The following is a 15,137-nucleotide window of genomic DNA, read 5'->3' as shown; positions in this document are numbered from 1 at the left end:
GATTTATGCTGCACAAACCACAGGCAGCACGAATAAAAGTCTTGCTGCATTATTGAAGCAGTAAATCACAAAGTCCAAAAAAGTTAATTAAATGGTGCTTCTCCTAGATAAATGCAAGACAAATTTCATGCAGAAGTACATAGCCAAAATAAGAAAGAGGTCCATTAGATAAAATTAAAAAATCTTTATTGAAATTAATCTTAAAACATAATTAAAAAAGCAGAAATGTCAAACAGGAGACACTGTGGAGTCATTCATGTAAATAGTACAAGGTATTTCTAATCAAACGGATCTAGAGATGTAACAATAAATGTGGCACCAAATAAATAATACTAAGTCCAGTGACCGTCTATACTTAAATTGTTATACCATAGAACCATAAGCGAAGCAGGTGATGAAACGCGCGTCGGGGTGAGGGTATCTACTCCTCGGCTCCTTTAGGTATTGAAAACTAGTAAGGGAAGTTTTACTGTTTGGAGCCTCGAATAGTGCTTTTTCACCTGAGTGCACTTATCAATAAGATCTTTTGCCTTTGTTCTTCTCACTGAGACTCAGTGGCTATGTATTGATCACTAGATGATTCTGGCCATTATTGTTTAACTATTCTTTTCACCAATGTCTGTATATTCTGCCACCATTCCATTCCATTTCATCGGATATTGAGGTTTCATTTTAGAGGGGATTCCCTTATGGTTCTATGGTATTACAATTTAAGTATAGCCGGTCTCTGGACTGAGTATTATTTATTTGGTGCCACATTTATTGTTACATCCCTAGAACCGTTTGAATGGAAATACCTTGTACTATTTACGTGAATGACTCAGTAGCGTCCCGTTTGTCATTTCTGCTTTTTAGTTACATATACAGCTGCAAAAACGCAGCGAGACCCTCATGCTGCCCATGGTTTTTGCAGCATGAATCAGATGACAGGATTCCTTTCTCTTTATTATTATTTGAATCTCAAATACATATTCATTTGTGCCATTTCTGCTTGTGATGAATGACTTACCTGGGCCAAGCTTTGAAACGGCGCAGAGTAAATCATAGTTGATCACTGGTGTTGGGTCCTCACTTTGCTTCCATCCCACAGGTGGAGATGCTGGTGGTGAAATCAGAAACTGTTTCATTGGCTGAGGAGGTAACAGAAAGGATTTCTCCCCTTCTTCATTAGATACTTGGGCCTAGGGAAAGCACAGAGGGGGGATTATTATCATTACAACAGGGCATGGAAGAATTCACTTTTGCATTTCAAGGCCATTACAAAGTTACAATAAAAATCTACATATAGGAAAAAAGTGCCATTGTGGTCATGTGAATGGCTACCAATAAAGTTCTTAAACTAAATCAAATGATCTAATTGCTTTGTGTGAACATCAAGCCTACTCATAGTTCGACAGCCTTCAAACTGACAGCAGATATTCACCATTTTATTATTTGGCGTAGCCATGCATCAGAAAATAACATTTCTAATGCCTACAGTGGCATGAAAAGTTTGGGCACCCCTGGTTAAAATTATAGTTATTGTGAACAGTTAAGCAAGTTGAAGATTACATGATATTTTAAAGGCCTAAAGTTAAAGTTGACACATTTCCCTTTTATTATAGGCAAAAAAATATATATTATCATCTTTTACATTTTAAAAATTACAAAAAGGAAAATGGGTTGATGCAAAAGTTTGGGCACCCTGCATAATTAGTACCTAGTAGCACCCTTTTTTGAAAATATCACATCTTGTAAACGCTTTTTGTAGCCAGTCAAGAGTCTTTCAATTCTTCTTTGAGTGATTTTCATACATTCTTCCTTGGGAAAATTCTTCCAGTTCTGTGAGATTCCTGGGTCGTCTTGCATGCACTGCCATTTTGAGGTCTAACCACAGATTTTCAAAGATGTTCAAATCAGGGGACTGTAAGGGCCATTATAAAACCTTAAGCTTGCGACTTTTGAGGTAGTCTATTGTGGATTTTGACGTGTTATGATAATTATCCATTTGTAGAAGCCATCCACTTTTCCACTTTATGGAATAATGGAGTTATGTTTGCATCAAGAATTTGCTGAAATTTCATTGAATCCTCCCCCATGCTTAATGGTTGGCAAGATGTTCTTTTCCTGAAACTCTGTGCCCTTTTTACTCCACACATACCTTTTGATCACGTTGTCCAAAGAGTTCAATTAAAACCTCATTGGCTGACAGGATTTGTTTCCAAAATACATCAGGCTTGTTAAGATGTTCTTTTGCATACTTCTGATGCTGAATTTTATTGTGAGGATGCAGGAGAGGTTTTCCTCTAATGACTTTTCCACCAGGCCATATCTGTGCAGGTGTCTCAGTAGAACAATGTAACACAATTCCAGTCTGCTAAATCTTTCTGAAGGTCTTTTGCAGTCAAGCAGGGGTTCTGATTTACCTCTCTAGCAATCCTATGAGCAGTTCTCATAGAAATTTTGCTTGGTCTTCCAGACGTTATCTTGACCTCCACTGTTCCTGTTAACTGCCATTTCTGAATTACATTTCGAACTGAGGAAACAGCAACTTGAAAGCGCTTTGCTCTCTTCTTATGGTCTTCTCCTGCTTTGTGGGCCTCCACCATTTTTATTTTCAGAGTGCTAGGCAGCTGCTTAGAAGAATCCATGATTGTTGTTTTTTGGCACAAGGTGAGAGGAGGCTGGCTTTTTATAAAGCAGGGAAATTTGCATCATCTGGCCTTTCCTAACGATGACAGTGAACAAGCCATAACCCTAACAGGCTAATTATGGTCTGAAACCGTGGTCAAAGTTATGTGAACACACAAATCTCCAAGGGTGCCCAAACTTTTGGCCCATTTTCCTTTTTGTAATTTGTAAAATGAAAAAAATGACTTTTTTTGTACTAAAATACAAGGTAAAATTATCATCTTTAACGTTAGGCCTTTTAGAGATAATTTCATCTTCAACTTGCTTAACTGTTCACAGTAACAGTAATTTTGATCAGGGGTGCCAAAACTTGTACATGCCACTGTACAAGCCCATAACATAGTAAACATAATCGCTTTGTTTTTGTCTAGGTTAGGTCGCATTTACAGTATTGTTTCTCCACATTTCATATACCCCTACATTCCTTTGTCTAGTCAAGAAATATAAGGCTAAGTTCACACTGGACGTATTTGCTGCATTTTTTATGCTATTTTTCAGCTGCGTTTGACAGTACCAGCTATGTCTATGAGATTTCAGAAATCTCATGCACACACATTCGTTTTTTTGTCCTCAGTATTTTGTGCTTTGCTTGTTTTTTAGACATAGAGCATGTCACTTCTTTCAGCGTTTTTTCACCCATTGATTTGAATGGAAAAAAAAAACGCATAAAAAATGCACCAAAACCTGCATTTTTGCTGCAGCTTCTTTCCTGCCAAGCACTCAGGTTTTGCTGCGGAAAAAATAATGCAGCAAAAACGCCCAGTGTGAACTTAGCCTAAAGATCCTGCCCGCAGCCACCACTAGAAGGTGCATATAAATCTATGCCTCAGCTCAGGAGCTGGAATCCATACGTTTGGAATTGCTCTGTAGCTGCAGCTAGCTGGGTGTGCGGATGCCTATCCCTGCAATGTCAGAGGAGGGACTCTGAGTGCTAAGTATTAAATCTTCTCCTATATCAGCCCCAGTGTCATGAAGCTGTACAGGTCAATGCACATTAGTTCACTTTTTTCATGTATATCTTGCTATACGGACTTAGGCTAAGTTCACACTAGCGTTGTGCGCCGCTGCGTCGGCGACGCAACGCACAACGCACGCAAAAACGCGGCAAAACGCACGCAAAAACGCTGCGTTTTGCGACGCATGCGTCGTTTTTTGCCAAAAATCGGACGCAAGAAAAATGCAACTTGTTGCGTTTTTTTGGTCCGACGCTTGCGGCAAAAAAGACGCATGTGTGGCACAACGCAACAAAAAAAAACGCATGCGTCCCCCATGTTAAGTATAGGGGCGCATGACGCATGCGTCGCCGCTGCGTCGCCGACGCAAACCCGACGCACATTAGCTTAACGCTAATGTGAACGTAGCCTTATCCATCCTTATCTTTCCATACATTTCTTGCAAGATGCATTGAATGCATTACTGCAACATGTTAGTAAAAACTCTGGACAGGCTGTAATTCACATTACAACCATCGGGTCACCGCAAATAAACACACTACAAGACGCACAAGAAAAACAACTATCGACAAGGTGTAGCAAAATTTTTTTTGTTTTTTCAAAGCTAGTAAAATACAGTATGTCAGGCCAAGAGGAAATGTAAGAAAGGCCAAATCTGTATGCACTGGAACCAAGGCATTCCTCAGTATGATGGAAAAACATTTATACTGTACCTGTGCAAAATACAACTTCAACTTCTTTCCATTAAAGTCTGACTCGTGCAGTTCAATTCTCGCTCTAGCTGCGGCTTCTGGATTACTAAAATTAATTCTCACTCGCCTGAAACTTTTGAACAACTGGAAAGAAACCTGATTATCGTAGATTGTGAAGAGCGCTTTGAATCTTTCCTGCAAGAAGGTAGAAAAAAAAAATATTAAAGGGACTGTCCACTGGTCAAGTAACCCCTTTGAATCCCTTTGTTTTCCCCCAGTAAAATAGTAAGATCTATACTATGCAGGCTGTGTTCCAGCGGTGTTGGCACTGGCTCTCCCAGGGATCACGTGACATTGTGTTATGCAATCCCTGAGGCCCATCAGCACTCAATCAAGACATCCAGAGGAAGTGGGAGAGGGGAGAGTGAAGCCAGTGTTGATTGGTCACAAGGATCACGTGACATAATATCACGCGATCATCAGGAGAGACACTACTGGAACGGCACTGGCACTGGAGTGGAGTACAATTGTTATTATGTTAGTGGGGGAAACATAGGGATTCAGAAAGGGTTGTCCGAGTAGAGGACAACCCCTTCACCATTTTCAATAAAATAAAAAAAAAACATATTTTTTTCAACTATTCTGGGTGATGTGGACAAAGCCGTGATAATGCAAATGGCTAACTCATTGATAAGAGACATTGCTATGAATATGAAAGGACAACACCTGGGTTTGATGCTTAAAGGGGTATTCTAATAATAACCCCTAGATCTGTGGAGGTTGGTGGCCGCACCACAACAGATCTAGCAGTTAACAATTGTCCAGTGGATACATTGTTCTCTTCCATGATAGATAAATATCTTTCATGTATACATGCACTTTACATACCCTAATCATACTTGTAGAACACACCTATGTATAGTAATCATGACACATATTATATATATATATATATATATATATATATATATATATATTAGTCATGATTACTACTATGTGTGTTCTACAAGTATGATTAGGGAATGTAAAGTGCATATGTATGTGTATATATATATATATATATACGTGGCTGCTAGAGGCAGATGATGGCTAAATGTCACAGCCATCATCTGCAGGCAAAGATGCAGGCTCAGTCCTTGGGTCCACAACAATGTCAAGGAGCTGGCGTATGATGTAACTGTACGTCATCTATCGGTAGGGGTTAGTATAAAATTGCAAAAAGATCCCTGAAACTGGAAAGTTGTACAGTAAAGGATTAGCTTTTTTTTACTGTACATATAACCAGGTTATGCCACTTAAATATCTTGTTTGAAGTAAGTTCAGTAATAGGGTTTCTCACTGAAACCAGTCAGATTCTGCAAGTACTTGTTCTCAGACAAGTATACAAATTTCCATCAGTTGCACATGATTGTACTTGCTGTCGACACACAACAACAGCACTTACTATACAGATCTACTGACTGACTTAACAGTTGACAAATGTATATGTGATATAGAAATGACCTTGTACCTATGTCTACGAGCATACAGTGTGTGTGGACTAGAGAGGTACAATGTGGACACCGGTGTCTGGGACAAACATGCCCTTCTCTCCTCACTACTAAGAATCGTTCCCTAAGTTTGTACTGAAATCTAGAGAAGAATCACCCCATATATATATACCTACCTTCTGATCCTCTACCTCAAAGACCGACTCGTGTACACTACACGCAAACAGAGACGTTGGAAGGTCACTAAAATCCATTAATTCTTCAAGGTCATCATCATTTTCACCAAAGATCATTTCTTCTTCTTCCTCTTCTTCTTCTTGGTCACTGCTGTATATATCCGAGCTTTCATTCCAGGACTTCATGGTGTCTCTCAGCATTGTAAAATTTGGTGTTCCGGGGGAGGCTTCAATTCTTGTCAAGAAAACCTATAGAAAAGGTACAGTTAGTAATGAATGCAAGCCTCCAACATGGCGCTATATATGTATAATAGGTACAACATGTTCTAATAAATAATGCAGATAATAAGTGAAATCATGAGTTTGCACCGACACAGCGGGATCCAGACTGCAGTAAATAGGGGAACTATACAGTCAAGATCAATGGTCCATGAAAATGACCAATACTGTACTGCACCCATACAATGCCCATATAGCAGCATCATAAGGTGCCTAGAATATCCAATCTATCCAGAAGAAACACAGACGGAGGCTTAAAGTGGAGCGTCACCCCGGATTCCGTAATGCAGAAACAGTGTCTGGCCAGTTTCCTAGGTAACAGAGATGCATCGCGCAAGGCTCGCATTGGTAGACAAATAAACAGATCGACTGCGTTCTATATAATAGTGGTATTAGATCATTCTTCACAGGCACTATGGGACGAGAGGAACAGGGCTCCATCTGAATATCCCAATACTAATTACCCCACGTTTAATTTTTTGTATTATTTTATTTTCACTATCCAGAGTCACTTATGAAGATTTCATTCTCAGTAATCTTACGTGAAGCTTTCATACTTCGTTACTGGTAAATAATGGCAGCGGTTTTCGACAAAATCATCCAGAAGCCGCAATTTCCATACCACAGCCATCTTGTGGTCAAGAGAGGAAGTGCACGTGATCGTCAATTCTCGGAAACGCTCCTCGTCCGCTGGTCTTAATCATCAATGAGACACTTTTATTAACAGCGTCGCTTCATGATTTAAAGAGGAGCTGTCACCAAGTCACAAGTGGACGGCTTTAGCTCTTATTTTCTTCCTGCTGCTTCCCTGTGTGGTATTTACTTACCACAACCATCGATATACAATAAAGGCGCCCTAATGGCTGGAACTGGCTGATCGGATAAAATAAAATAAGAAAAAGCACACACAACATACTCAGGGGAGCAAGGAATCGGTCAGGCAATCCCAGACACTGGTGTTTCCGGGAAAGTATACTGTATGATCGGACCACAGCCGGCTATTCCCAGCGCTGTTGCAGGTCAATTACAGGGCTCTCCCTGGGATTCACATAGGCAGAGACCTAAGAATCCTCAACAGCAGCGCTGGGAAAAGCCGGCAAAAAGGGGGGGTTCTGCAACGTATACTTGAAAGTATATTTTCTCTGACACACCGGAATATTTCAGGGAAAAATAAAACATGGTTGCAGTCGTGCAGCCAGGCAGCGGATTCAAGATGCCAGAGGTTTGGGCAGCATGAATCGCCTTACGGGTTGTCACAACCAAAGGTGGCGCACGTGGTTCGTGGACCCACTGTGCCACAGGGCCGGACCTGCCTAGGAAGGGGTATAGCTAAGCGGCTAGCTGGTGTTCGCTGGAGATCCAGATGGTAGAGACAGACGTGGCTGCAGGTAGCCGCCAGGTACCACTCCCAGGGTCGGGTTCGCTGATACAGGGAGACGTGACCGACGTCACTGACTAGCATGGAACAGAGATTGACGGACTGTACGGACAACTTGAATATTGAAGAAAACTATATGTGTGAACAAGGACCTATCAGGAAACAGTTTTGGTGCTGGCCGCACTAGAACCAGGGACAATGGACTCCAGACTGGCAGCATCGGGACAAGAAGATAGGGTATAGGTACCGCAGACGTGGTTTCAGGGTTAGGATACCGCCAAAGCAGTCACAGGAACATAGACAAACTATAATATAGGGAACAAAAAGGATACGGGAATAACTTTAATAGAATGGGGGACTTGCAAACATACAGATGCACACATCAACACCACTCAGAATAACTATAGGGGTTGCTCAGGCACCTACCAATTGGGGAAGGTGCCTTTTATACAAGGCTATTGGCTTGGGAGACATCATGCAGGTGAATACTTAAACTAAATTTACCATATGCACACGCTGCCCCTTTAAGAGCAGGGGAGCTGCCGGGAAACAAGACGGTGTGCACTGAGGATCACTCGGGAGCTACTGTGGCAAGGGCGGTGGGTACGTCAGGGTCCCTGCATGAAGGGAGGAGGGAAACCATGCGGAGGTGCCGGCCACAGACCTCACATAGCCACTTTAAAGGGGACCTATCTCCGGCCCCCCTGCTTTGACTGACAGCTCTGATTTTATAAAGCCAGAGAAAGGCAGAGATAGGTGGAAACCAAGCAGGTGGGAAGATGCACTCACACGTTTGGCTGTACCAAGGGGGCACTGAGCTCCTGTACTTAGTTTCAATAGTCATTCTGTGCTGACAGACTACCTTTCAGCCTGCATAAAACTCCTCTCACTGGAACAAGCAAAGCTGTGAAGGGCAGACTGTTTACACTCCGAGATTATCGAGCGTTCCAAGAAATGTTTGTTCACCATAATCTTTCAGTGTAAATGAAGTTTAACGGTATCACCTTCAAATAAATAAAAGATTCCCACACACATTAGCGGTCAACGCAAGGATTATTCAACCCACAGCCATCCCTACCAGCTCCCTCCATTTAGGAACGCTGCTGCCAGTCTCCCCTGGCAATTGCTTATCTCCCAGAAAACAGAAGGATCAACAGATGGACAATATAACAGATACTTCTCCCCCCGGACATCATCCATAAGGGAAGAGTTGTGAGGCCTCCATAAGGGAAGAGTTGGGAGACCTCCATAAGGGAAGAGTTGGGAGGCCTCCATAATAGAAGAGTTGTGAGGTCTCCATAAGGGAAGAGTTGGGAGGCATCCATAAGGGAAGAGTTGGGAGGCCTCCATAAGGGAAGAGCTGGGAGACCTCCATAAGGGAAGAGTTGGGAGACCTCCATACGGGAAGAGTTGGGAGGCCTCCATAAGGGAAGAGTTGGGAGGCCTCCATAAGGGAAGAGTTGGGAGGCCTCCATAAGGGAAGAGTTGGGAGGCCTCCATAAGGGAAGAGTTGGGAGGCCTCCATAAGGGAAGAGTTGGGAGGCCTCCATAAGAGAAGAGTTGGGAGACCTCCATAAGGGAAGAGTTGGGAGGCCTCCATAAGAGAAGAGTTGGGAGTCCTCCATAAGGGAAGAGTTGGGAGGCCTCCATAAGAGAAGAGTTGGGAGGCCTCCATAAGGGAAGAGTTGGGAGGCCTCCATAAGGGAAGAGTTGGGAGGCCTCCATAATGGAAGAGTTGGGAGGCCTCCATAAATATTTGACTATGGACCAATCCCGCCAACTGTATCAGGCCTTTGAGGAGACACTCCCAACACACACGTCATGGAGTTGACCACCTTTTGAGGCAATTTTCTTTTACATAAATAAATGTATTTTTGGCTAAAAATCATTTTTATGATTGGGTTTCATTACAGATTTTGCAGAGTTTTGCTTTTATAGCCACTTTACTTCCCGACACTTTTTAACTTTAAAAAGTCTTCAAGGAAAGACTGTATCTCTCCTTTATCTGTCTTTTTCTGAGCTCAACTGATTTATGCCCACAGACTACATTAAAGTGACTCTGTTAACACAGAATGACTGCTCAACCAAGGCGCTCGGTGCTTCACGGCAGCCAATCATTTAAATGGACCTTCCTGCCAGCTTGTTTAAATGTTTGTCCACACCACGATGCACTGAGCGGCAGTACTGGGTTGAGCAGTCATTCTGTGCTGAAAGAGTCCCTTTAATATAGCCTGCGGCCATACATCAGTGGAGCTCAGAAAAGGACAGATGAATGATAGTTACAGACTTTCCTTGAAGACTATCAGAATCAGCTCACTAAAAGAAGTCAGCGATGTTTATCTTGTATTTATATACGTATACTTGTATATTATATGTACTTATGTATTACATACAAATTTACACAGCACAAGGTATTATATACAAGTACACGATGCATTACACACAAGCACATGTAGTATTTTAGATAGGTATATGGTATTTTATATACAACTACACAGTGTTTTATATAACAGTACATACACAGTGTATTATAGACAACTACACAATTCACTTTAAGCAAGCATACAGTGTATTACAAAAAAGTATGCGGTGTATAATATGCAAGTACATGGTATATAACTGACAAGAACACGGTATATAACATACAAGCATTTGTTTTACAGACAAGTACACAGTGTATTACTGATAAAAGCAGGATGTATTATATGCAAGCACATGTTGCACTACAAACAGGTACACGGTGTATTCCTGACAAGTACGCGGTGTATTCCTGACAAGTACGCGGTGTATTCCTGACAAGTACGCGGTGTATTCCTGACAAGTACGCTTTGTATTACTGACAAGTACGCGTTGTATTCCTGACAAGTACGCGGTGTATTCCTGACAAGTACGCGGTGTATTCCTGACAAGTACGCGGTGTATTCCTGACAAGTACGCGGTGTATTCCTGACAAGTACGCGGTGTATTCCTGACAAGTACGCGGTATATTCCTGACAAGTACGCGGTGTATTCCTGACAAGTACGCGGTGTATTCCTGACAAGTACGCGGTGTATTCCTGACAAGTACGCGGTGTATTCCTGACAAGTACGCGGTGTATTCCTGACAAGTACGCGGTGTATTCCTGACAAGTACGCGGTGTATTCCTGACAAGTACGCGGTGTATTCCTGACAAGTACGCGGTATATTCCTGACAAGTACGCGGTGTATTCCTGACAAGTACGCGGTGTATTCCTGACAAGTACGCGGTGTATTCCTGACAAGTACGCGGTGTATTCCTGACAAGTACGCGGTGTATTCCTGACAAGTACGCGGTGTATTCCTGACAAGTACGCGGTGTATTCCTGACAAGTACGCGGTGTATTCCTGACAAGTACGCGGTATATTCCTGACAAGTACGCGGTGTATTCCTGACAAGTACGCGGTGTATTCCTGACAAGTACGCGGTGTATTCCTGACAAGTACGCGGTGTATTCCTGACAAGTACGCGGTGTATTCTTTACTACTTCACCTGTTGCATTACTATCAGTATGTGTGCAGCTGCAGCTCTTACATCTATATAAACTAGGATTCATGTGTCGCATTCTCTGCACCTATAAATGTTGGGACAGTCTGTAATTCCATAGCATACATTGGTGCATGTGTACAGGGCTCGTGGTGAAGGACACTAGGAATAACCCGGGCAGACGAGGGCAGACCCCAGGGCTCTATGCGGCAGCAGCCTCCCTCCCATACACTGAGCGGTATATGTAACAGTTGGTACATCAGGCCACAGTCTCCGCAGCATATCGTGCGACATCACAGGGGAAACCACATCAGTCACGACAATGACCTTGTCACCCGCCCCGTGCGATACAGTTACCTGATAACCCAACACCTGCAGGCCCGCCCCGTGCACTTCATCCCCCAGCTGCGTCCTCTGCTGCACACTGACAGCTGTCAAACCGCCGCACGATTGACAGGTCCAGTAACCAATGAAAACCATCAGTGAACTCTCCTTAGCCAATCAGCGACGAAACGCCAATATCGCAGGCCATTCAGTTTCATAAACACTCTTGTCAGGTGGATTTCTATTGGCGCTGTCTTATAGTGCTCGGGATTGGCTGGACCACTATCTCTTGCTCGCAGATTGGCTGCCGGAAGTCTTCTCACCAGTGATTGGAGGAGACGTCGGTGTTGTCATTGTTCCGTGGTTCTGGGGAGGTGGTGGGAGTAGTCAGCCTGACAGCCTTGCGGGGACAGACTGGTGGCAGTGCACCTACTACAGGGATCGGTGGCAGCACAGACGTGGTGACAACATGGACGGTTATCAGGCGCATCACAGTCTGTGCCAGAGAACGGGCTTAAAATTTGCATAGAAAAAAGCCTCAAAAACGCCAATCAACATAGCCTTAAAAGCAGCTTCAAAAACGATAAAACTGGCACAAAAGTAGGCATCAAAGGGGCACCGAAGAGCGTTATTGAAAGGGTTAAATGACTGGGTCACTGATCTCACAATGCAGGCACAGCTAGTGATGCCACACGTCTAATTCAGGTCCCTCCAGCCCGGCCCAAGCGGGTCCTGGGCATCAGTGGGCAAACAGCAATAGTTCCCAGATTTGAGCAAGTAAAGGCTTACATGACCTTGGGCCACTGACCTTACAGCACAAGACAGGAAGGCCCACATGATAACAATGCTTTTTTAAGGCTAACGGAATGGTTACTGATCAAAACAGCTGGCATCAAAGTGAGCAAATTTGTACTCATTTGAATAAGTTACTGGTTTGTATTAATGCGTACAGGAGTTGTTTGGTCTTAAGCTTCAGGTCTGCAGCAGCTCTGTGACTACAGACATACTGCTTACTGTGAGCATTCTCCGGTGCCAGCGCCAATAGCAGCAGTCATGGGAACGCAAGAATCCCCTCACACTGTACACTTACCTCCCCTCCCCTATATACTGTACACTGACCTAACCACCCCTATATACTACACTTACCTCACCTCCCCTATATACTGTACACTTACCACCCCTATATACTGTACACTTTCCTCCCCTCCCCTACAGTTGTGGCCAAAAGTATTGACACCCCTGCAATTCTGTCAGAGAATACTCAGTTTCTTCCTGAAAATGATTGCAAACACAAATTCTTTATTATTATCTTCATTTAATTTGTCTTAAATGAAAAAAACACAAAAGAATTGCCCTAAAGCCAAATTGGATATAATTCCACACCAAACATAAAAAAGGGGGTGGACAAAAGTATTGGCACTGTTCGAAAAATCATGTGATGCTTCTCTAATTAGTGTAATTAACAGCACCTGTAACTTACCTGTGGCACCTAACAGGTGTTGGCAATAACTAAATCACACTTGCAGCCAGTTGACATGGATTAAAGTTGACTCAACCTCTCTCCTGTGTCCTTGTGTGTACCACATTGAGCATGGAGAAAAGAAAGACCAAAGAACTGTTTGAAGACTTGAGAAACCAAATTGTGAGGAAGCATGAGCAATCTCAAGGCTACAAGTCCATCTCCAAAGACCTGAATGTTCCTGTGTCTACCGTGCGTAGTGTCATCAAGAAGTTTAAAGCCCATGGCACTGTGGCTAACCTCCCTAAATGTGGACGGAAAAGAAAAATTGTCAAGAGATTTCAACGCAAGATTGTGCGGATGTTGGATAAAGAACCTCGACTAACATCCAAACAAGTTCAAGCTGTCCTGCAGTCCGAGGGTGCAACAGTGTCAACCCGTACTATCTGTCGGCATCTGAATGGAAAGGGACTGTATGGTAGGAGACCCAGGAAGACCCCACTTCTTACCCCGAGACATAAAAAAGCCAGGCTGGAGTTTGCCAAAACTTACCTGAAAAAGCCTAAAACGTTTTGGAAGAATGTTTTCTGGTCAGATGAGACAAAAGTAGAGCTTTTTGGGCAAAGGCATCAACATAGAGTTTACAGGAGAAAAAAGGCATTCAAAGAAAAGAACACGGTCCCTACAGTCAAACATGGCAGAGGTTCCCTGATGTTTTGGGGTTGCTTTGCTGCCTCTGGCACTGGACTGCTTGACCGTGTGCATGGCATTATGAAGTCTGAAGACTACCAACAAATTTTGCAGCATAATGTAGGGCCCAGTGTGAGAAAGCTCGGTCTCCCTCACAGGTCATGGGTCTTCCAGCAGGACAATGACCCAAAACACGCTTCAAAAAGCACTAGAAAATGGTTTGAGAGAAAGCACTGGAGACTTCTAAGGTGGCCAGCAATGAGTCCAGACCTGAATCCCATAGAACACCTGTGGAGAGATCTAAAAATGACAGTTTGGAGAAGGCACCCTTCAAATATCAGGGACCTGGATCAGTTTGCCAAAGAAGAATGGTCCAAAATTCCAGCAGAGCATTGTAAGAAACTCATTGATGGTTACCGGAAGCGGTTGGTCGCAGTTATTTTGGCTAAAGGTTGTGCAACCAAGTATTAGGCTGAGGATGCCAATACTTTTGTCTGGCCCATTTTTGGAGTTTTGTGTGAAATGATCAATGTTTTGCTTCATTCTCTTTTGTGTTTTTTCATTTCAGACAAATTAAATGAAGATAATAACAACAAAGAATTTGTGTTTGCAATCATTTTCAGGAAGAAACTGAGTATTATCTGACAGAATTGCAGGGGTGTCAATACTTTTGGCCACAACTGTATATACTGTACACTTACTTCCCCTACGCACTGATCACTGACCTCCCCTCCCCTATATACTGTACACTTACTTCCCCTACGCACTGAACACTGACCTTACCTCCCCTACACACTGATCACTGACCTCACCACCCCTATATACTGTACATACTTCCCCTATACACTGACCTCACCACCCCTATATACTCTACACTTACCCCCCCTACACACTGACCTCACCACCCCTATGTAATGTACACCCCTGTATAATGTAATTTACCTCCCGTATATACTGTACTTACCTCGCCTACACACTGAACGACCCTCCCCTATATACTGTATACTTACCTCCCCTCCGTTATATACTGTACACTTACCTCACCTACACACTGAACACTGACCTAACCACCCCTATATACTGTACACTTACCTCCCCACCGCTATATACTGTACACTTACCTCGCCTACACACTGAACACTGACCTCATCACCCCTATATACTGTACACTTACCTCCCCTCGACACTGACCTTACCACCCCTATATAATGCATACTTAACTCCCTTACACAGTGAATACTGACCTCATCACCCCTATATACTGTACACTTTCCTCCCCTCCCCAGACACTGACCACTGACCTCACCAACCCTATATACTGTGCACTTACTTTCCCCTCTACACTCCTATATAATGTACATTTACCTCCCCTCCGAACACTCACCTCACCACCCCCACATACTGTACACTTACCTTTCCTCCCCTACACACTGACCTCACCTTCCCTATATACTGTACACTTTCCTCCACTCTCATACACACTGAGCTCCGACCTCACCTAGTCTACATACTGTACATTTACC

At 43.2% G+C, this 15,137-nt stretch overlaps 1 protein-coding gene across 1 annotated transcript in view; it reads right to left on the bottom strand.

Annotated features, from left to right (window-relative positions):
- The window catches only part of RCAN3 (RCAN family member 3), a 29,255-nt gene extending 17,611 nt beyond the window's left edge, over window positions 1–11,644 (bottom strand). Inside the window, exons 1-4 of the mRNA XM_077296129.1 lie at window positions 11,499–11,644; window positions 5,982–6,230; window positions 4,337–4,510; window positions 1,010–1,181 (exon numbers count right to left, since the gene is read on the bottom strand). Of these exons, the coding sequence (XP_077152244.1) occupies window positions 1,010–1,181; window positions 4,337–4,510; window positions 5,982–6,230; window positions 11,499–11,621 (718 nt within the window). The 5' untranslated portion in view covers window positions 11,622–11,644. The remainder of the gene's footprint in view (window positions 1–1,009; window positions 1,182–4,336; window positions 4,511–5,981; window positions 6,231–11,498) is intronic.
- Between the last annotated feature and the right edge of the window lie 3,493 nt (window positions 11,645–15,137).

The sequence above is a fragment of the Ranitomeya variabilis genome, chromosome 3, assembly GCF_051348905.1.
Source record: "Ranitomeya variabilis isolate aRanVar5 chromosome 3, aRanVar5.hap1, whole genome shotgun sequence".
Taxonomy (NCBI): domain Eukaryota; kingdom Metazoa; phylum Chordata; class Amphibia; order Anura; family Dendrobatidae; genus Ranitomeya; species Ranitomeya variabilis.
The sequence above is the reverse complement of the archived record's forward strand: the minus strand, read 5'-3'. Positions and strand labels throughout refer to the sequence as shown.